Below are 15,959 nucleotides of genomic sequence, written 5' to 3'. Positions count from 1 at the left end.
TATTATTATTATTATTATTATTATTATTATTATTATTATTATTATTATTAACCTTTATTTATAAAGCGCTGTAAATTTACACAGCGCTGTACATACAATCTTTTTAATTGGATGGTTCCCTGCCCTCAGGCTTACAATCTAAAAAGACACGACACAAAGGGAGTGGTGGTGGGGAAGGGGCTTCTCTAGTAGGATAATACATATAAAATACATAGCAATATAGGAATGATTCAATAAAACAGGCAACAAAAGAACATCAAATAGCAAGTGACAATTATGCAATGCCTGGGAACACTGCCCTGAACAGGATGGTCTTCAACTCCGTTTTGAAGCTGGTTAAAGAAGTAATGGCTCTTGTTCGCGGGCAAATAAGGTTCCAGGAGTGAGAGGCAGCGAGTGAAAAGGGGCAAATCCGAGATGGGGCAGAGGAAATCCTGGGCTGGGACAACCGACCTTGACTACCAGAACGGAGGGCCCTGGTGGGAAGGTGAGGAGAAATAAGGTCTGATAAGTAAGGAGGGGCCAGTCCATGGAGGGCTTTAACTGTCGACAGCAGGAGCTTATACTGAATGCGGAAAGGGAGGGGGAGCCAGTGAAGGGATGCCAACACAGGAGAGATATGGTCACAGCGGTGGGCGGATGTGATAACGTGTGCAGCTGAATGCTGGACAGAAATTAAAAGACGGAGGTGAGAAAGAGGAAGCCCTGTCAGAAGGATGTTACAGTAATCAAGTCGTGAGATCACTAGGGCATGGACCAGGATCTTGGCAGTAGAGGCGGAGAGATATGGTCGGATTTTAGCAATATTGTACAAAAAGAATCTACAAGCCTTGGCTGTGGTCTGGATCTGAGGGATACACGACAGAGAAGAGTCAAAGATAAAACCAAGACTGCGGGCTTGCTGGACTGGTTGAATAGAAATGTTGTCCACAGAGACAGAAAAGGAGTGTTGAAGGGTGGGCTTAGGAGGAAAGACAAGAAGCTCCATCTTGGACATGTTGAGCTTCAAACACCGATGGCGCATCCACTGTGAGACAGCTGTGAGGCAAGACGAAACTTGTTGTTCAAGCCTTGGAGAAAGGTCAGGGGTGGAAAGATACAACTGGGTGTCATAGGCATACAGATGGTAGGAAAAACCAAAAGAGCTGATGAGTTTACCTAAGGACAGTGTGTAGAGAGAAAACAGAAGGGGACCCAGAGCCCTGGGGAACTCCAACAGATAAGGGAACAGGAGATGAAGTTTGACCACCTGCAATAGTCGGAATGAATGCAAGAAAACATGAAGCCCAGGAGATGGGTAAGAGACATGAGATCCCTGTATTTTGATTTGAGAAAGAGGGCTTCTGTCTGGAGAAGGAGATATGTGCCCCTTTCTGGTGTCCACAAGGGCTCCAAGGTGTACAAGCCACTGCAATGGAAGATGACACTTTTTCTCATTGATTACAAAGTCACATTGTTTTAGCATGGAGAGAGTGATGAATAATGTGTGCTTTATTCCTTAAAGGGAGGTTTTTACAAGGAGATTGTTGAGGTACAGGAAGATGTGTGTTCCTTGTAATCTCAATAGGTCTATGGGCACTATGATCAACTTGGCATATGCCCTGGGGAGTCAAACCCAAACCAAAAGAAAGTGCTTTGAATTGGTAATGGATGTTGCAGTAACAAAGATGAAAGTATTTTTGTGAGGAAACATGAAAGCTCTTTTCATGTAAGGACATGAAAATAGGTTTCTTTGAGGTCTATAGAGAAGAGGAGGTCTCCTGGGGAAAAGGTGTTCCCTGGATGGTCTGAAGACTCCATCCAGAATTTTTTTCTGTTTTATTAATTTATTCATGAATTTTAGGTCCAAAACTTTTTGGGAATGATAAACAGAATAGGATAGACCCTGGTGATGTCATTAGGAAGTATAAATTCTATGGTTCTCTGTTCTAGTTAATGGGATCTGGCTTGTTGGACTGCTAGGCCATTTGTGTGAGACATTAATGTTGGAGAGTATAAAAAACAGTTCCTTAGGAATATGGTAAAACTCCAAGGTGTATCCCCCATTTATTATGCACAACGCCCGCCTGTTTGACGTGGAGACCTCCCAGGCATGTAGGAAAAAGGAGAGCTTTCCTCCTATCTGATGTGTATGAGAGTCACAAGGTTTTCTTATTCCTTGGTGGTTAGTGTCCTTACTTAGGGGCTTGATTAGGCCTTCTTTGTGAGTGGAATGGGAAGTGAGATCTTCTCCAGATGGCCTTAAAGTATCAAAACCCCTAAGGTAGGAAAAGGGGTGAAAGGAACAAAAGGACTGAGATGGTTGTTTACCTCCTTCTTTTGTATAGAAGGCTTGGCTTTCGTTTGATCCCTGGTCTTGATGAGGATGTCTTGTGAATCCTTATTCCAATTGAGCCAAACAGATCCTCTGGCTAATGCAGAGGCAAAAACTGAAGGAGCAGAAACAAGCATCTGCTACAAAGGATAACAATAATAATAATAATAATAATAATAATAATAATTTTTTATTTATGTTTCCCCGCCTCTCCCAGTGGATCGAAGCAGGGTTACAAACTAAATAAAAGCACAAAATGTTTACAAAAAATTCAATTACAAACAGCTAAAAACAATAAAATATCCAACATCAGACAATAACAATAGCATCAACAAGCAAGTCATGGATAATACACAAACAGGGGCATGTCTTCTCTATATGTATAAGGCTGTATACATTTTTAAAAGAGACCTGCGAAAGCATTTTCCACTTGGTTGATGAAAAAATCCTGAACCCAAAGCATAGATGCTCTGTTTATCAGCGAGGTCATAGATGAGGTTTGCACAGATGAGTTAGATGTATTACTCATTAATGCTGCTTAAAGAGGAACTCCATCTAAGTCTTGGAGGGGAGTTGGACTGGATGGCCTTTTTGGTTTCTTCCAACATTATAATTGCATGATAAGTATTAGAGCACTTAGCACTTGCTACATGTAAGGAGACTGAGTCTTCACCAGATGAGTTCTCAGCTACTATAGGTCACAATGGCTGTGCAAGGTACATGTTATTTTCCTCTGTGGAGTGGGGGGGGGGGTTTTGAAGGGAATGAGGGGTAGATGCTCTAAACAATTACAGTATATTCCAATAAAAAAATGGAAACAAGTCTTGCCATAGTTCACCACACAAGCTTTTAAAATCAAACAACTTTAGTTTCCATGAGTCTAATTTATGTTTCTTTTATTTTTGTTATGTTATCAAAATCTAATTTTTACCCCAAATATTTACAAATATTATTTTGTGTGTCTACCCAGGAAAATAGAACACCATAGCTATATACAGATGAGACTCCTTTCTCTGACATGTTATCACCTTTCTTTTGACGTAGTTGTAGAGAGATCTTGTAGCACCTTTGAGACTAACTGAAAGAAAGAAATTGGCAGCATGAGCTTTTGTAGACAAAAGTCAGTAGTCTACAAAAGCTCATGCTGCCAATTTCTTTCTTTCAGTTAGTCTCAAAGGTGCTGCAAGATCTCTCTACAACATTCTACAGACTAACAGAGCTATATTTTTGATTTCTTTTGACATGTTATCATCAACTTAAAATAAATATTCAGGCATAAAAATGTGTGTTTCAGTGCATACAAGTGGATGATATCCTCATGTGGATCCTGATAAAAGAAGTTAATAAGCCAAATTCAAGACAAATTAACTCATACTCACTTTTCAATGACAGCATCTTTTTCTCTCAAATGATCTTTATGCCTCCATTCAGCCCGACGTAATTCCATGTCTAAAGTTTCATTATGTATATGCAATTCTCGGATTTGATTTTCCCATTTATGTTTTTGTTCTGCATGAGCCTCTTTCACTGAACAAAGCATTGCATCCTTTTCTCTGGCAAAGTGATCTACTGCTGCATGTCTTTTAAAAAAAGTTTATATTATAAAAAGCATTATTCTCTTTGGGATGCTGCAAGTATTTTGCTCCTGGAAAAAAAATCTATAAACCATTTCCCATCTTGCACATGATTTGCTTTGTTTTGATGTGGTTATTCTCCAGTTCAAAAAACAACTTTGATGCTCACACCAGTTCTCTAGGTGTTATTGTGTAACTTAGGTGGTCAGTTGCAAAATAGAAAAAGTCTTCTGTATATTTAATAGTTGTGTAAAAGACAGAATGTCACAAGGGGTAACTACAATTCTCTCTGCTGCACACCTACTGAAAGTGCAGGATTGTTTTCCATCTGGTTACCCTATGAGCAACTCAGTGGAGCAAACCCAGTGCCAATTTTCCTTAGGTGCTTGGCCAAGTGAATGACTGCATTTTCAGTCAGCTCTTGAAGTTGTCAAGAGTGGTCTGCTCAACCAGCAGTTATGATCAAAATTTAAATCTCGTATCACTGGGAGACGTTAAATGGAGGCTAGCCCAACTTAACTAGAGATCTTTTTTTTCTAATCACATTAAATCAATGCTAACTCTAGGCATTTGCCCTCATCACAGCAGCAACCACCACCAATGCATGAGTAATCTGTAATTAGTTCATGTGTCTAGACTCCCAAATTGAGAGAGGTGTGTGTGTGTGTGTGTTTTTATAGAATTAAATGGGATTTTAAAATGATGCTATGCAAAATCTTCAAAATAGATTATTTGATATCATAAATCTACCAAAGTCAACTGAACACACACACATACACACACATATATGCCGCCTTGGGTCCCTTCGTGGAGAAAGGCAGGATATAAATGAAATAAACACATACACACACACACGAGATTCTGCTATTTGCCTGCTAGCTTCTCTATAAAAGTTTGTCTATATTGAAAGATTTTGGGAAGAAATACATTCTTAGAAGCTTCTTATGCTATTTTATTCTTATAGTGAACATAATTTCTATAGGCCTTATGGTTTTTCGTATATGATTATTTTGACTTTAGATTTTCAGAAAGTGAAAAACTGAAGGGCACTTATGTCAAGGGTAGGGAGATGCTATCAGAGGAAACAATCTTTTTATGCAGCAGAAGACTCCAACAAGAAGCTTCATATTCACCCTCTTTCCCATATATCCCTTAGCTAAAGTAGGGATGGGGAAAGCAAGTGGTTCTTCAGATGTTTATGGACTGTAACTTCCATCATCCTTCACCACTAAATAAGGAGTTAAGGTTAACTATCTGCACCTAGTGCACCTTTTCTCTGGTGAGATCCTAATGCTAAATTACCACCTGTTTTTGAAAAGCTCTAGTTTAAAAAGCAATTAAAGCACACAGACAAAGACACAATGGGCTTATAGTTTTCATACTTTTATAAATGTGCTTCTAAGAGGATTAGATAGAAGTCAGAGGACTGTACATTCAAAACAAGTGACTGCGTACGATTGCCTAGGCAAGAAACTATTTATTTATTTATTTGCGGTATTTATACCCCGCCCTTCAGCCCTAAAGGCTCTCGTATCACTGGGAGACGTTAAATGGAGGCTAGCCCAACTTAACTAGAGATCTTTTTTTTCTAATCACATTAAATCAATGCTAACTCTAACAATGTCAGTAGATAAAGGAAGCAGCTGATGTAGGGAGGGTACTATCATTCAAATGATAATGTTAATGCAGGAAATATGTTTTTCTACCAGGTAAGGTAAAAAAAAAACTAGTATTGTTTTTTCTATCTAACAGGAGAAAAAATCCTTCAGTCTTATCAAAACACCATGTGGCTATCTGCAGCAATCTCCACCTTTAATTAAATTAGTACTTACAAAAAGCACAGTATATTTAAAATGAAAGGGCATGTATTAAAACTTACTTTTGCTCAAATATTTCTTTTTCTTTTCTCCAACTCATCTGTACTGAATCAAGCTTGCTTTCTAAGTCCCGTATCCTATATTGGAAGAAAAATTTAAAAACATAGTAGGAGTCAGGATTCAAAACGTTCACCTGGTCAGAAAGGAAATAAGATCTGAACAATTATTTTCAATAATGGTTGAAAAAATCAGATATTATAGATGGGCACTATGTGGCCCTTAAATGTTGTTGGACTACAGTTCCCATCACTCCACACTACTGACTGCAGAGGCTCGGTTTCATAGGAGTTACAGTCCAATTATCTATGAGCTTCCTCACATTGGACTTAATTGTGAGTTGACATGGATAGGATTGCAAATATATCATTTTAGAAAAGGCAAGTCAACAAGAAGTACACCAGTAAGTAACAGGAGAAAAAAAATTCACAACGGCTTCAAACCGACGGGTAAAAAGCACCGCCTTCGGGACAATCCGGGAGCGTGGCGTTCAGATGACGTACGCCCCCCTGCTTGGCCTGAAGCCGCTCCGCAGCTGCTTAAGACAGTCCAAACCTGGCACAAAATGGAGTGCAAAAGAAGAGCTCCTTGCCAGCAATTTGGCAGTGCATGACCTCAGGACCGCAGCATCTTACCGCCATGGTCCCGTGCTGAACGAGGAGCCTCTGGCCATCCCTTTTGCCCCATCTGCTCAAGGCCACTGATAGGTATACTAGGACAGTATTTTGACATGGAGTAAAGATAATTCCCTGATGATTAAACACCTGATTCATATCTAATTTGGTAGAGATTAAAGCAGCAGAGAAATACAGATGCTGGAAATCAACACTACACAGCTTTAGACTATATTATGCTGCAGTTTGAGCCACTGATATGTCAGATGTGACCCTCAAGAGCAGGGGTAGGCAACCTGCGGCCCGCGGGCCACATGCGGCCCGGCGAGGCTTTGGGACCGGGCCCAGCCTGGTCCTGCCACTGATTGCCGCCGGGGCCTTTGGCCTCTCGCACGCAGGGGCAAGGGGGGCAATTGCCTATAGACGCCTCAGAAACATGCATTTATATTAACATTTTTTTAAAATCAGCATTTTTTTTGCGTGTCCTCCACTTTTTTAAAAAAAGTGTCCACCATTTGAAAATGTTGTCCTACATTTGTTGTCCCAGTTTATTTATTTAATTTACATTTTTTTTAATTTTTAATTATTTATTTTTTGGCTTCGGCTCCCCAGTTGTCTGAGGGACAGCAACCCGGCCCCCGGGTCAAAACTGTTGCCTACCCCTGCTCAAGAGCAACAACAAGCATGAATTGTACTCTGATACCCATTATAACTGGATTAAGAATGAAGTGGGAAGAATTAGGAAGAAGTGAGCTAAAACAAAACGCCTCTTTATTCTCCATGGAATGGTACAGTACTGCATATCTTTCAGAGCTGCAAGATCCTTTATTTCCCAGTCTTTAGATTTGATTTCTTTCTGCAGCTCCAAGTTAGTTGTTTCTGCCATTTTCAATGATTCTGCTGCTTTTATCCCAGCTTCTTTCAAAGCCTCCAGTTCCTTGGTCAATAACTTAACCTTTCAAAGGAGAAGAACAAAATACATAAACAATTAATCCTTTCCCCCATCAAACCTGAAATTATGGAATAGGCTATCATATCTGTCATAAAGGGTGTATATGCACTGCAGAAATAAACCAGTTTGACACCATGGCTCAATGCGATTGAATAATAAGGATGATTGTTTTGTGAGAGTACTCTGTCAGAGAACTCTGGAGCTGCAACAAACTACAATTCCCAGAATTCCATCACACTGAGCCATGACCAATAAAGTGGTGTCAAACTGGATTATTTCTGCAGTACAGATGCAGCCACAGTTAATTTGCAAGGTTACCATACTTTACAAACACAAAGATAGAATACACATCACTTTTCATAAAGGATCTGAAAAATAACTATCCAGTTTAGTAATGTTATCATTTCAAAAATCAAAACTGTCTAACTGTTGAACATAATTGTAACAATGAAAAAAACCTTTTCTTGAAATATTTGGTCAGCCAACCAAGTGGAAAATGAAAACAAGCAAGCCCCTCAAAGCTAGAATGTGTATTTATATTTGGAACTTTAAACTAGGCTTTGGGTTAAATGAGAATTAGTGCAAATCATGGTTTGGCACAAAATTTTGTCAGAGTCTGAACTGATGCTTTCTAAATGGCCGGGGGGGGGGGGGGAGGAATCTTTAAATGGAAAGAGTCTACATGTCACCAGCATCTCCACGTTCATTCAAAAATCTTAATAATATTTGGGGAACCATGAAAATACTTTGAAGACAAAGGGGTCAAGCAGACTGGCAGGTCACTCCCTGTTTGGCGTGGGACTGCAGCGAACAGACGCCATGATACTGAGGCTGGGCACCATCCCGGTCTGAAAGGGCCACCAGCACAGGGCGCTTTTTTGTGCTCCTTTTGCCAGAGGCCATAGGCCACCTGCCATGGTGCAACTTTGGCCCAATCTGGAAATGTGTGTCATCTGTACACCACGTCACTAGATCAGCCCAAAGTCAATGCTTTTGGCCCATGTGATTGGGGCCCAAGGTATCTTTAGAGCCTTCACAGCATAGCAAAACATGTCATCTCTTCATGCATTGTTTTCCACAGGTTTGTGTGTGTGCACATGTGCATTTACATTTTTCCTACTTTTTAAAAATAAAACTGCAATCCTAGAAATAATTGCATAGAAAATCAACTGAAAAGTTGAAACAGTATTTACAAAAATATTTTTGTTATCGTTTCTGATGGAGTAACTAAAAGAACCATATGCCCTGGATGGTCTAGCTAGTGGGCAAGTTATTTATTATGTTTGTGTGCAAATATATTTTCAGTAAATTATTAATGAAATTATCTCCCTCAGTGCAAAAGTAACTACTGCATCAATGTCAGCTGTAGACATTTTCACATTTGAAGTAAAAAAGAATTAAAAATGCCTCCTTTCTTATCCCAATCCCATTTGAAATAGAGAGTATCTATTTAATGGCAAATATAGGTTGGGTCAATAAGGAAAGTGTTATCTTCTCGGGAATCTTTTCCTTAAACTGTTCAGTTCATATTGGTCACTGGAATGTCTATCTATGAGTTCCAGTAATCAAAGAATAAATGAATTAAGAGTTGTAGCAAAGCTTACTGATTTGTTCTTAACACACTACTGTGTGTATTTCACACTTTAAAGGCACAGTTACCTTAAGCTCATGAGATAGAACTAAATTGCTCATTTCATCTGCTTTCAGACGAAACTCATATTCTCTCTTTTTCATTTCTGCATCAAATTCCACTAGCAGCTCCTGAAACAGAACATAAAAAATTGTATGTAATATTGAATTCTGATATTAACATTGAAATGCAAATAAGGCTCACAGGATCCATGAACAGGAAAATAAGGCATTTGAAAAACATAATGAATAATTTTGACTTTCCATACATAAAAATGTGAAAGAGAGGCATTTATGGAAATTGGGTCTGCAAGCATTAATTGGGTATAGAATCATAGAATTGGAAGAGACTGCAAGGGCCATCCAGTCATGCAGGAAATCTAGAATTACAGAATCATAGAGTTGACTAAATCAAAGCATTCCCAACAGATGGCCATCCAGCCTCTGTTTAAAGACCTCAACCCCAAAGATTAAATTATATGTCTTCAAGATAGTCATATAAGAAAAAGAGCACTATAACATTTGCATTAGGTCCCATTTTCACATTAGATGGAGAGACTGGGGGGCTTTTAAACTGTCTATATATTTATCTTATTAGTTAATTCAGGCCACATTTAACTGAGAAGGGTATAAGCTAAGGTGTTTGTCTTACAAGTGTTTTGATTCCAGAAAGTTAGCATAATACAGGGGTGGGCAACATCCAGATATCTAGGGGATGTATCTGGTCCCTTGGGACTTCAGAGAGCTATACCCACCTTCTGCAACCAATGCCTGTCCCCACCTCCAGGTTGTTTGGATGCAAACAACCAATAGCATCCACTAGGCAGTGGTGACATTGGGAATTTAAGATATAACTGCTAACTGCCCTGAAATCAATTAGTATAAGGGAGTACATAATTATAAAAAGTAAACAAACAATCAGTTAAAATGTCTCAAGTCAGTTGACAGTCCTTTTAATGTTACACACAAAGCTGAAAGGAAGAGAACCCTGAAATCAGAGATGTAATGACTGCTGGCAGAAACTGGAGTGTTTATTTAGCCTTTCCAACTGCTTAAAGCTGGTCTTGATTTATAGTTCTGACCTTCCTGAAATTTCAAGGTTGGTGAATTTAGCATAGCAGTTTGGCTCTCTCCCCCCAAGAATTTTACACCATCTCATTTTACTACACACAATCCTACCAATTTTTCCCAGTGGGAGACTGCCAGAGTGGGAAGAAGAGCAAAAAGATAAAAACTATCTGATACAGTATTTTGAATGGTAAACCAACTGCAGACTTGCCTATTTCTAAATGAATGCAACAGGGGTATATTTACAACACTGAGGTATAATGCAGATTTCTTTGTCTTTTTTTTCCTGTGAGAAACACAACATACAAAATCATTCCTATTCAATTAGTTTAGCAAACTTTTTGTACCTGTCTTTGCAAAGCAAGTTCACCTTCTACTTCCCGGAGTCTTCTCTCCAACTGCTGTTTCATATTCTCATACTCTTCACGATGAAGGCTAATATCAGAGTCTTTAGAACTATAAATGAAAATTCAGTAGTATTTTTTTAAAAAAATCCAGAGTGAATTTATAGTAATGCATGAATAACAGTAATTTAGAGAACAATTTTATGTTTCCTGGGAAACAGCTTTAATGCCAGATCTGATGTATGATCTGTCCTTCTTGCCCTCTCTTTGATGATAGAAAAGAAGAAAGGAGATAGAACTGAGGAATGATATGGACACCGTAGGAAAGAGTCTTATTAGTTTATGTACAAAATCATGATATTGTAGATATTGGTATGACATACACATTGTACACTGGGGCCATTAGTATTACTGGTCAGCTGGAAATATTTACTCTCTAGCACACACCAGAGGAAAACAAACTCTGGCAACAAAAGGCCAGTCATGACATGCTTGAGGTAGCCTATTCATCTGTCAATCAAATTCTTATGCAAAGTCACGGGAGTTCTAAGATAGGGATGGTTAACTGACAGCTCATTGCTCAGAGTAGATCATTCTCACCTCTAGATGACCCATTATTCTCTCCATGTCGTACTGGAGGTTCATCTGCTATGATGAGGAGAGGAAAGACCAACAGAATTGCATGCCATCTCCTTACTTTGCTTTTTCCCAAATAATAATAATGGTGGACCCTCCACATTCACTAATCTCCTAGACAGAACATATTAATCAAATCCGTAATTAATCAGATCTGCAAAAGTCAAAGCCGCAAATGCGGAGGGCCAACTGTATAAAATTAATTCACAAAAAGCAATGCATTTCAAGACCATTGCTGTATTTTATAAACACTGCAACAATATTATCAACAGAAGACTGGTATTTTCCCATTACTTTTTTTAAAAAGGAATTTGTGTCTATTACTTATAATTTCTAATCAGTTACTCATTGTATAGATCCTGTTGGCAAAACATAATTCAGTAAAAATAATGGAGGTCCTGTGAATATTCAAGTTGGTTTGAAACACTGGGGTGGAGTAGGATGATCATATACCAGCTGCAATGACAAACCAGACTGTGAATTTCCTTTTTGAACAGAGACCTAGTCACAAATAAACTTTATTAAAATGTCTATCCAGGATCATGATGGGATAGGCAAATACTTTATAGAAGAGATATTATCTTTCCCTAGAAGTAGACTCCTAATAAAAATCAATTACCTGGATGAGATGCAAAGGACACCAGAAGTTCTCCAGACAGGAATACCAGCTGACACAGACATGTCCTAAATGCATGTAACTATCATTCGTTCTCTACTTTCACAAATGTTAGCTTCTCATATAGAGTATACTCCACATATATCACATCTATGTATAGGTGTTTCTATGAACTACAACGTGAAACCGTGTGGCATTCAAAGGTATGAAAGGCCACGTTGTGTTTGCCATAAATGCTTATTTATAATTAATAACAAATTTAGCCTGGCCACACATCTACTGTAACAGGTATGCACTGCAGTTTAACCTAGCGCTACTTAAAGTGGTGGCCGCTAGACTGGTGTCAGCCTGTGAACCATCAACTGCTTTTCCATAACAATACAATTCTAACATGGCATTGGCCCCTAATGCAACTGCCAGTCCACCACATCAGATAGTTTGGGGAGTGCTGGTTTAACCAATACACAGGCACAGAGTAGTTTACAGTGAATTGTTTGGTAGCTAAGCAATGCTAGATTCCAGTCAATCAATAGTGGGTTGAGCAGAGACAATGGTTTCTTGGCACACTACAAATAGTGCAGTGTAGTGTTATCCGTGGGCTTGCCATCCCAAGGACTTCAGGTAAGCCCCATTGTTTGAGGACAACAGGGGTTTACCTGAAGTCCTGTTGTATCTAATGGCGGTCTGGAATGGATCCTTGTGGATACCAAGGTCCCACTGTATAACACTAAACACCCTAGCCTCATGAGGTTGTCTTGATCAGTTTATCACATCTTCTTCCTGGTTCCCAGCCAGCATCACACTATATTCCAAAAGTTCCTCCACTATCCATCTTTCCTCCTGCCTTGGTGCCGCAACAACCATAGTTAAAACTGACTTTGTCACCTCATCACCATACCCACATATTTCAAATTTCTATGGCTATTCATAGTTTGATTATAAAGATCTGTTCCCAGACATAATGCCTCTGAAGAAGCTGAGTAAGGTCCAAAACACACTGCAGGAATAATCCAGTTTGAGATCACTTTAACTGCCTTGGCTCAATGCTAGGGAATTCTGGGAACTGTAGTTTTGTGAGACATTTAGCCTTCTCTATCAGAGAGCTCTGATGCCACAATAAACTACAATTCCCAGGATACCCTAGCACGGAGCCAGGGCAGTTACATAAAGCAGTCACATCTGGATTATGTCTGCAGTGTGTTTTGGGCCTCAGTCTCAAAGGTACTACAAGATCCCTTTGTATACTGATATTCCAGACTAATACAGCTATGTCTTTGAATACAAAAGTCCTAGATTTGGAAAAGGCAATTTTTACACAGCATCAGACATATCTTACCTGTGAAGCTGCTTCAATTCTAACTGGTGTTCTTTAAGTTTTTGTTGATATTGGTATTGTAGAGCCTCTTGTTTTTTGGATTCCTGAGCAAGTACCTTTTCCAACTTAACTATTTGTATTCTAAGCTCACTAACCTCTGCCTGTTTGGCATTTTCAACCATTTTAAGCTGCATGAATGATTTATCATAATGCTCCAGCTCTCTATCTCTTTCCTCAAGAACTTTAAGATTATATGTAAAATCTTCCTTTAAACTGTTGAACTTCTTAAGCATTTCTTCAAGTTGCTTTTGGGTTTCTTGCACTGCTGTTTTCTGGATATTCATCTGACGAGCTTGTAGTTCTTTCAGTTCTTGCTCTTTATAAATAAGAACTTCATGTAAATCTTTCTCTGTGTATAGCATTGTTGAATCTGAGAATGATAAGAATTGTTAATTAGACAAGAGATTAATGTCTTCATCATTCTTCTCAAGTTCCATATAATGTTGCTGTGTGCCTTCAAATCATTTTCGATTAATGGTGACCCTCAGGCAACCTATCACAGGGTTTTCCTGGCAAGAGTTGTTCAGAGGGGGTTTGCCCATGCCTCCTTCAGAGGCTGAGGGAGTGTGACTTACCTAAAGACTCCCAGTGGGTTTCCATGACCAAGTGGGAATTTGAACCCTTCTCTCCAGAGTCGTAGTCCAATGCTCAAAGTAGTACACCATGCCGGGTCTCTCTATATAGTGTAGAATGTATGATTATCATATACAGCTGAGATGATTATATCAAGTATACATACAATGGGTAAGAACACCATTGATAAGTTTACAAAGGTCCAAAACACTGCAGAAATAATCCAGTTTGAGGCCACTTTAACTTCCCTGGCTCAATGCTAGGGAATTCTGGGAAGTGTAGTTTTGTGAGACATTTAGCCTTCTCTGTCAGAGAGCTCTGGTGCCACAATAAACTACAATTCCCAGGATTTCCTAGCACTGACCCTAGACAGTTAAAGCAGTCTCAAACTGGATTATTTCTGCAGTGTGTTTTGAACCAAAGGCAACATATTCTCTTAACATCCAGGAATGACTACTGCAGTGTGCTGCCCATGGGATGCCTCTAATGATTTATTGGAAGCTTCAATAGATTCATCAGTTCTACATTTTATTCAATTTATATTCCACTTTTTCTTGCCACAGCATCCACTGCAGCTTACAACATAAAACCAGCCATATCAGCCAAATCAACCCTGGGAATCAATGGATTAACAGACGTTGCAGCCAGGTTACCTTCACATTGCAGGAGGTTGAAACTATGTTACATAATTTATTATTTTTCTTTATTATTTAATATTCTGGCTCCGGAGCTGCCCTGACACACACACACACACACACACACACTTTACCTGGGGCTTTCCGTTGCAATGCCAGGCAGCTGTTTGCATCTTATTCCCACTGTACCACTTGGTGCTGCCACTACTGTGGCAAGTTGCTTGCTCTTGAGCTCAGAAAAAGGCACTTAATGTTGATCACATGGCTGGGCGTCTTGTTATGACCTCAGAGTGAGTGACTTGTTATGGCAGCGTCAGGTGGCAGAGTGGGATGTGTTGTAAACAGCCACCGGCATCACAACAAATGGTTTTCTGGAGCAAACAAATTATTTTTTTACAAAATATATTTTAGGGGGAGGGGAGTATACACCAAATTCAGTGCTGAATTGGCAGACATTGTCCAGATAACTCATACCAGAACCAGAGACTGTGTCCTGCATCGGCCAGACTTGTTGTCATGGTAACAGGGAGAGGATGTTTTATTCGACCTGTGCAGTCAGGGCCCTGACCCCTTCTCATATGAATCTGCTTATACAGTAAGGTCTTTATTTGAGGCCTATGTTCTCCCATATTAACAGGTTAGACAATATGGACTGATGATAGTGATTATAACAACAAAAACAAAAACAACATTTATTTATAATGCCCTTTTCACCAAAGGGTGTTATAGAGCAGACCTTTTCAAGTATGGCACTCCACTTGTGGAATGATATCTCTATTTTTTAATCAAGAAGACCTTTTTATTACAAATATTTTAAATTAATTTTGGTCCAGTATGAGACCGTTTCAACTGCCCTGGCTCAGTGTTAGCGGATCCGGGGAATTGTAATTTATTGTGGCATCACAGCTCTCTGACAGAGAATGCTCAATGTCTCACAAAACTACAGTTACCAGAATTCCCTAGTATTGAACCACAGCAGTTAAAGCAGTCTCTAACTGGATTATTTCTGCAATGTGTTTTGGACCTTTGATGTTTTAATTTTCTGCTAAGGTGGGTTTTATTAATTTCTCTCTCCTTCTTTATCACTGCTGTCTGTGATTCTACCCTTACCAGCCATATGGGGATGATACAGATGCTGTGTCTTCATCTCAGCCACCTACCCTTGATGGTGCAAGAAGCAAAACACCACAGCAGGGCAGGAATACATCCTTGCCCCCTTTTTAAGGATCCATGCATTCATTCAGAGATACATATGAGTGACAGACTGACCTAAAACCCCACTCCCAAGGTCATGACTTTGAAATTATGCAATCCTGCTTCTAGGAAGTCTCATAAGAAGCTAGAAAACTCTCAAGAGACTGGGCAGGTTGTAGCACTATATATGGTAGAGATGAAAAAGAGATTGCTCTCTGCTGCACTGCTGAGAGACAAGAGCAGAGAGAAGAGGAGAAACTGGATACTTGTTAACTCTCTCCTGTCTATTTCTGAAGGAAAGAAAATGTGGGCAGGCCAAAGGGAAAGCCAAAATAAGGACTATATATATGCCTTCCTACTACCCTGGCATAGTTCAAAGGTGCAGCAAAGTCTGGATCTCACCTTCAAGTCATTAAGCTCCACAACTTTTTGAATTAGGTCCTACAAAGATGCAGAACCCCTACGTGTGATGCATAGAGACTGCAAAGAAGAAAGTATTTACTGAATGTTACATTTAGCCTCTAAGCTCTAAACAGACTTGCTAGGAAGCCCCATGAAACA

At 39.4% G+C, this 15,959-nt stretch overlaps 1 protein-coding gene across 1 annotated transcript in view; it reads right to left on the bottom strand.

The window, feature by feature from the left end:
- The window catches only part of CCDC57 (coiled-coil domain containing 57), a 58,762-nt gene extending 44,309 nt beyond the window's left edge, over positions 1–14,453 (bottom strand). Inside the window, exons 1-8 of the mRNA XM_042447560.1 lie at positions 14,339–14,453; positions 13,572–13,672; positions 12,958–13,366; positions 10,373–10,481; positions 8,988–9,089; positions 7,174–7,331; positions 5,768–5,842; positions 3,694–3,894 (exon numbers count right to left, since the gene is read on the bottom strand). Coding sequence (XP_042303494.1) covers positions 3,694–3,894; positions 5,768–5,842; positions 7,174–7,331; positions 8,988–9,089; positions 10,373–10,481; positions 12,958–13,366; positions 13,572–13,596 — 1,079 coding nt within the window. The 5' untranslated portion in view covers positions 13,597–13,672; positions 14,339–14,453. The remainder of the gene's footprint in view (positions 1–3,693; positions 3,895–5,767; positions 5,843–7,173; positions 7,332–8,987; positions 9,090–10,372; positions 10,482–12,957; positions 13,367–13,571; positions 13,673–14,338) is intronic.
- Between the last annotated feature and the right edge of the window lie 1,506 nt (positions 14,454–15,959).

The sequence above is a fragment of the Sceloporus undulatus genome, chromosome 2 (assembly GCF_019175285.1).
Source record: "Sceloporus undulatus isolate JIND9_A2432 ecotype Alabama chromosome 2, SceUnd_v1.1, whole genome shotgun sequence".
Lineage (NCBI taxonomy): Eukaryota > Metazoa > Chordata > Lepidosauria > Squamata > Phrynosomatidae > Sceloporus > Sceloporus undulatus.
The sequence above is the reverse complement of the archived record's forward strand: the minus strand, read 5'-3'. Positions and strand labels throughout refer to the sequence as shown.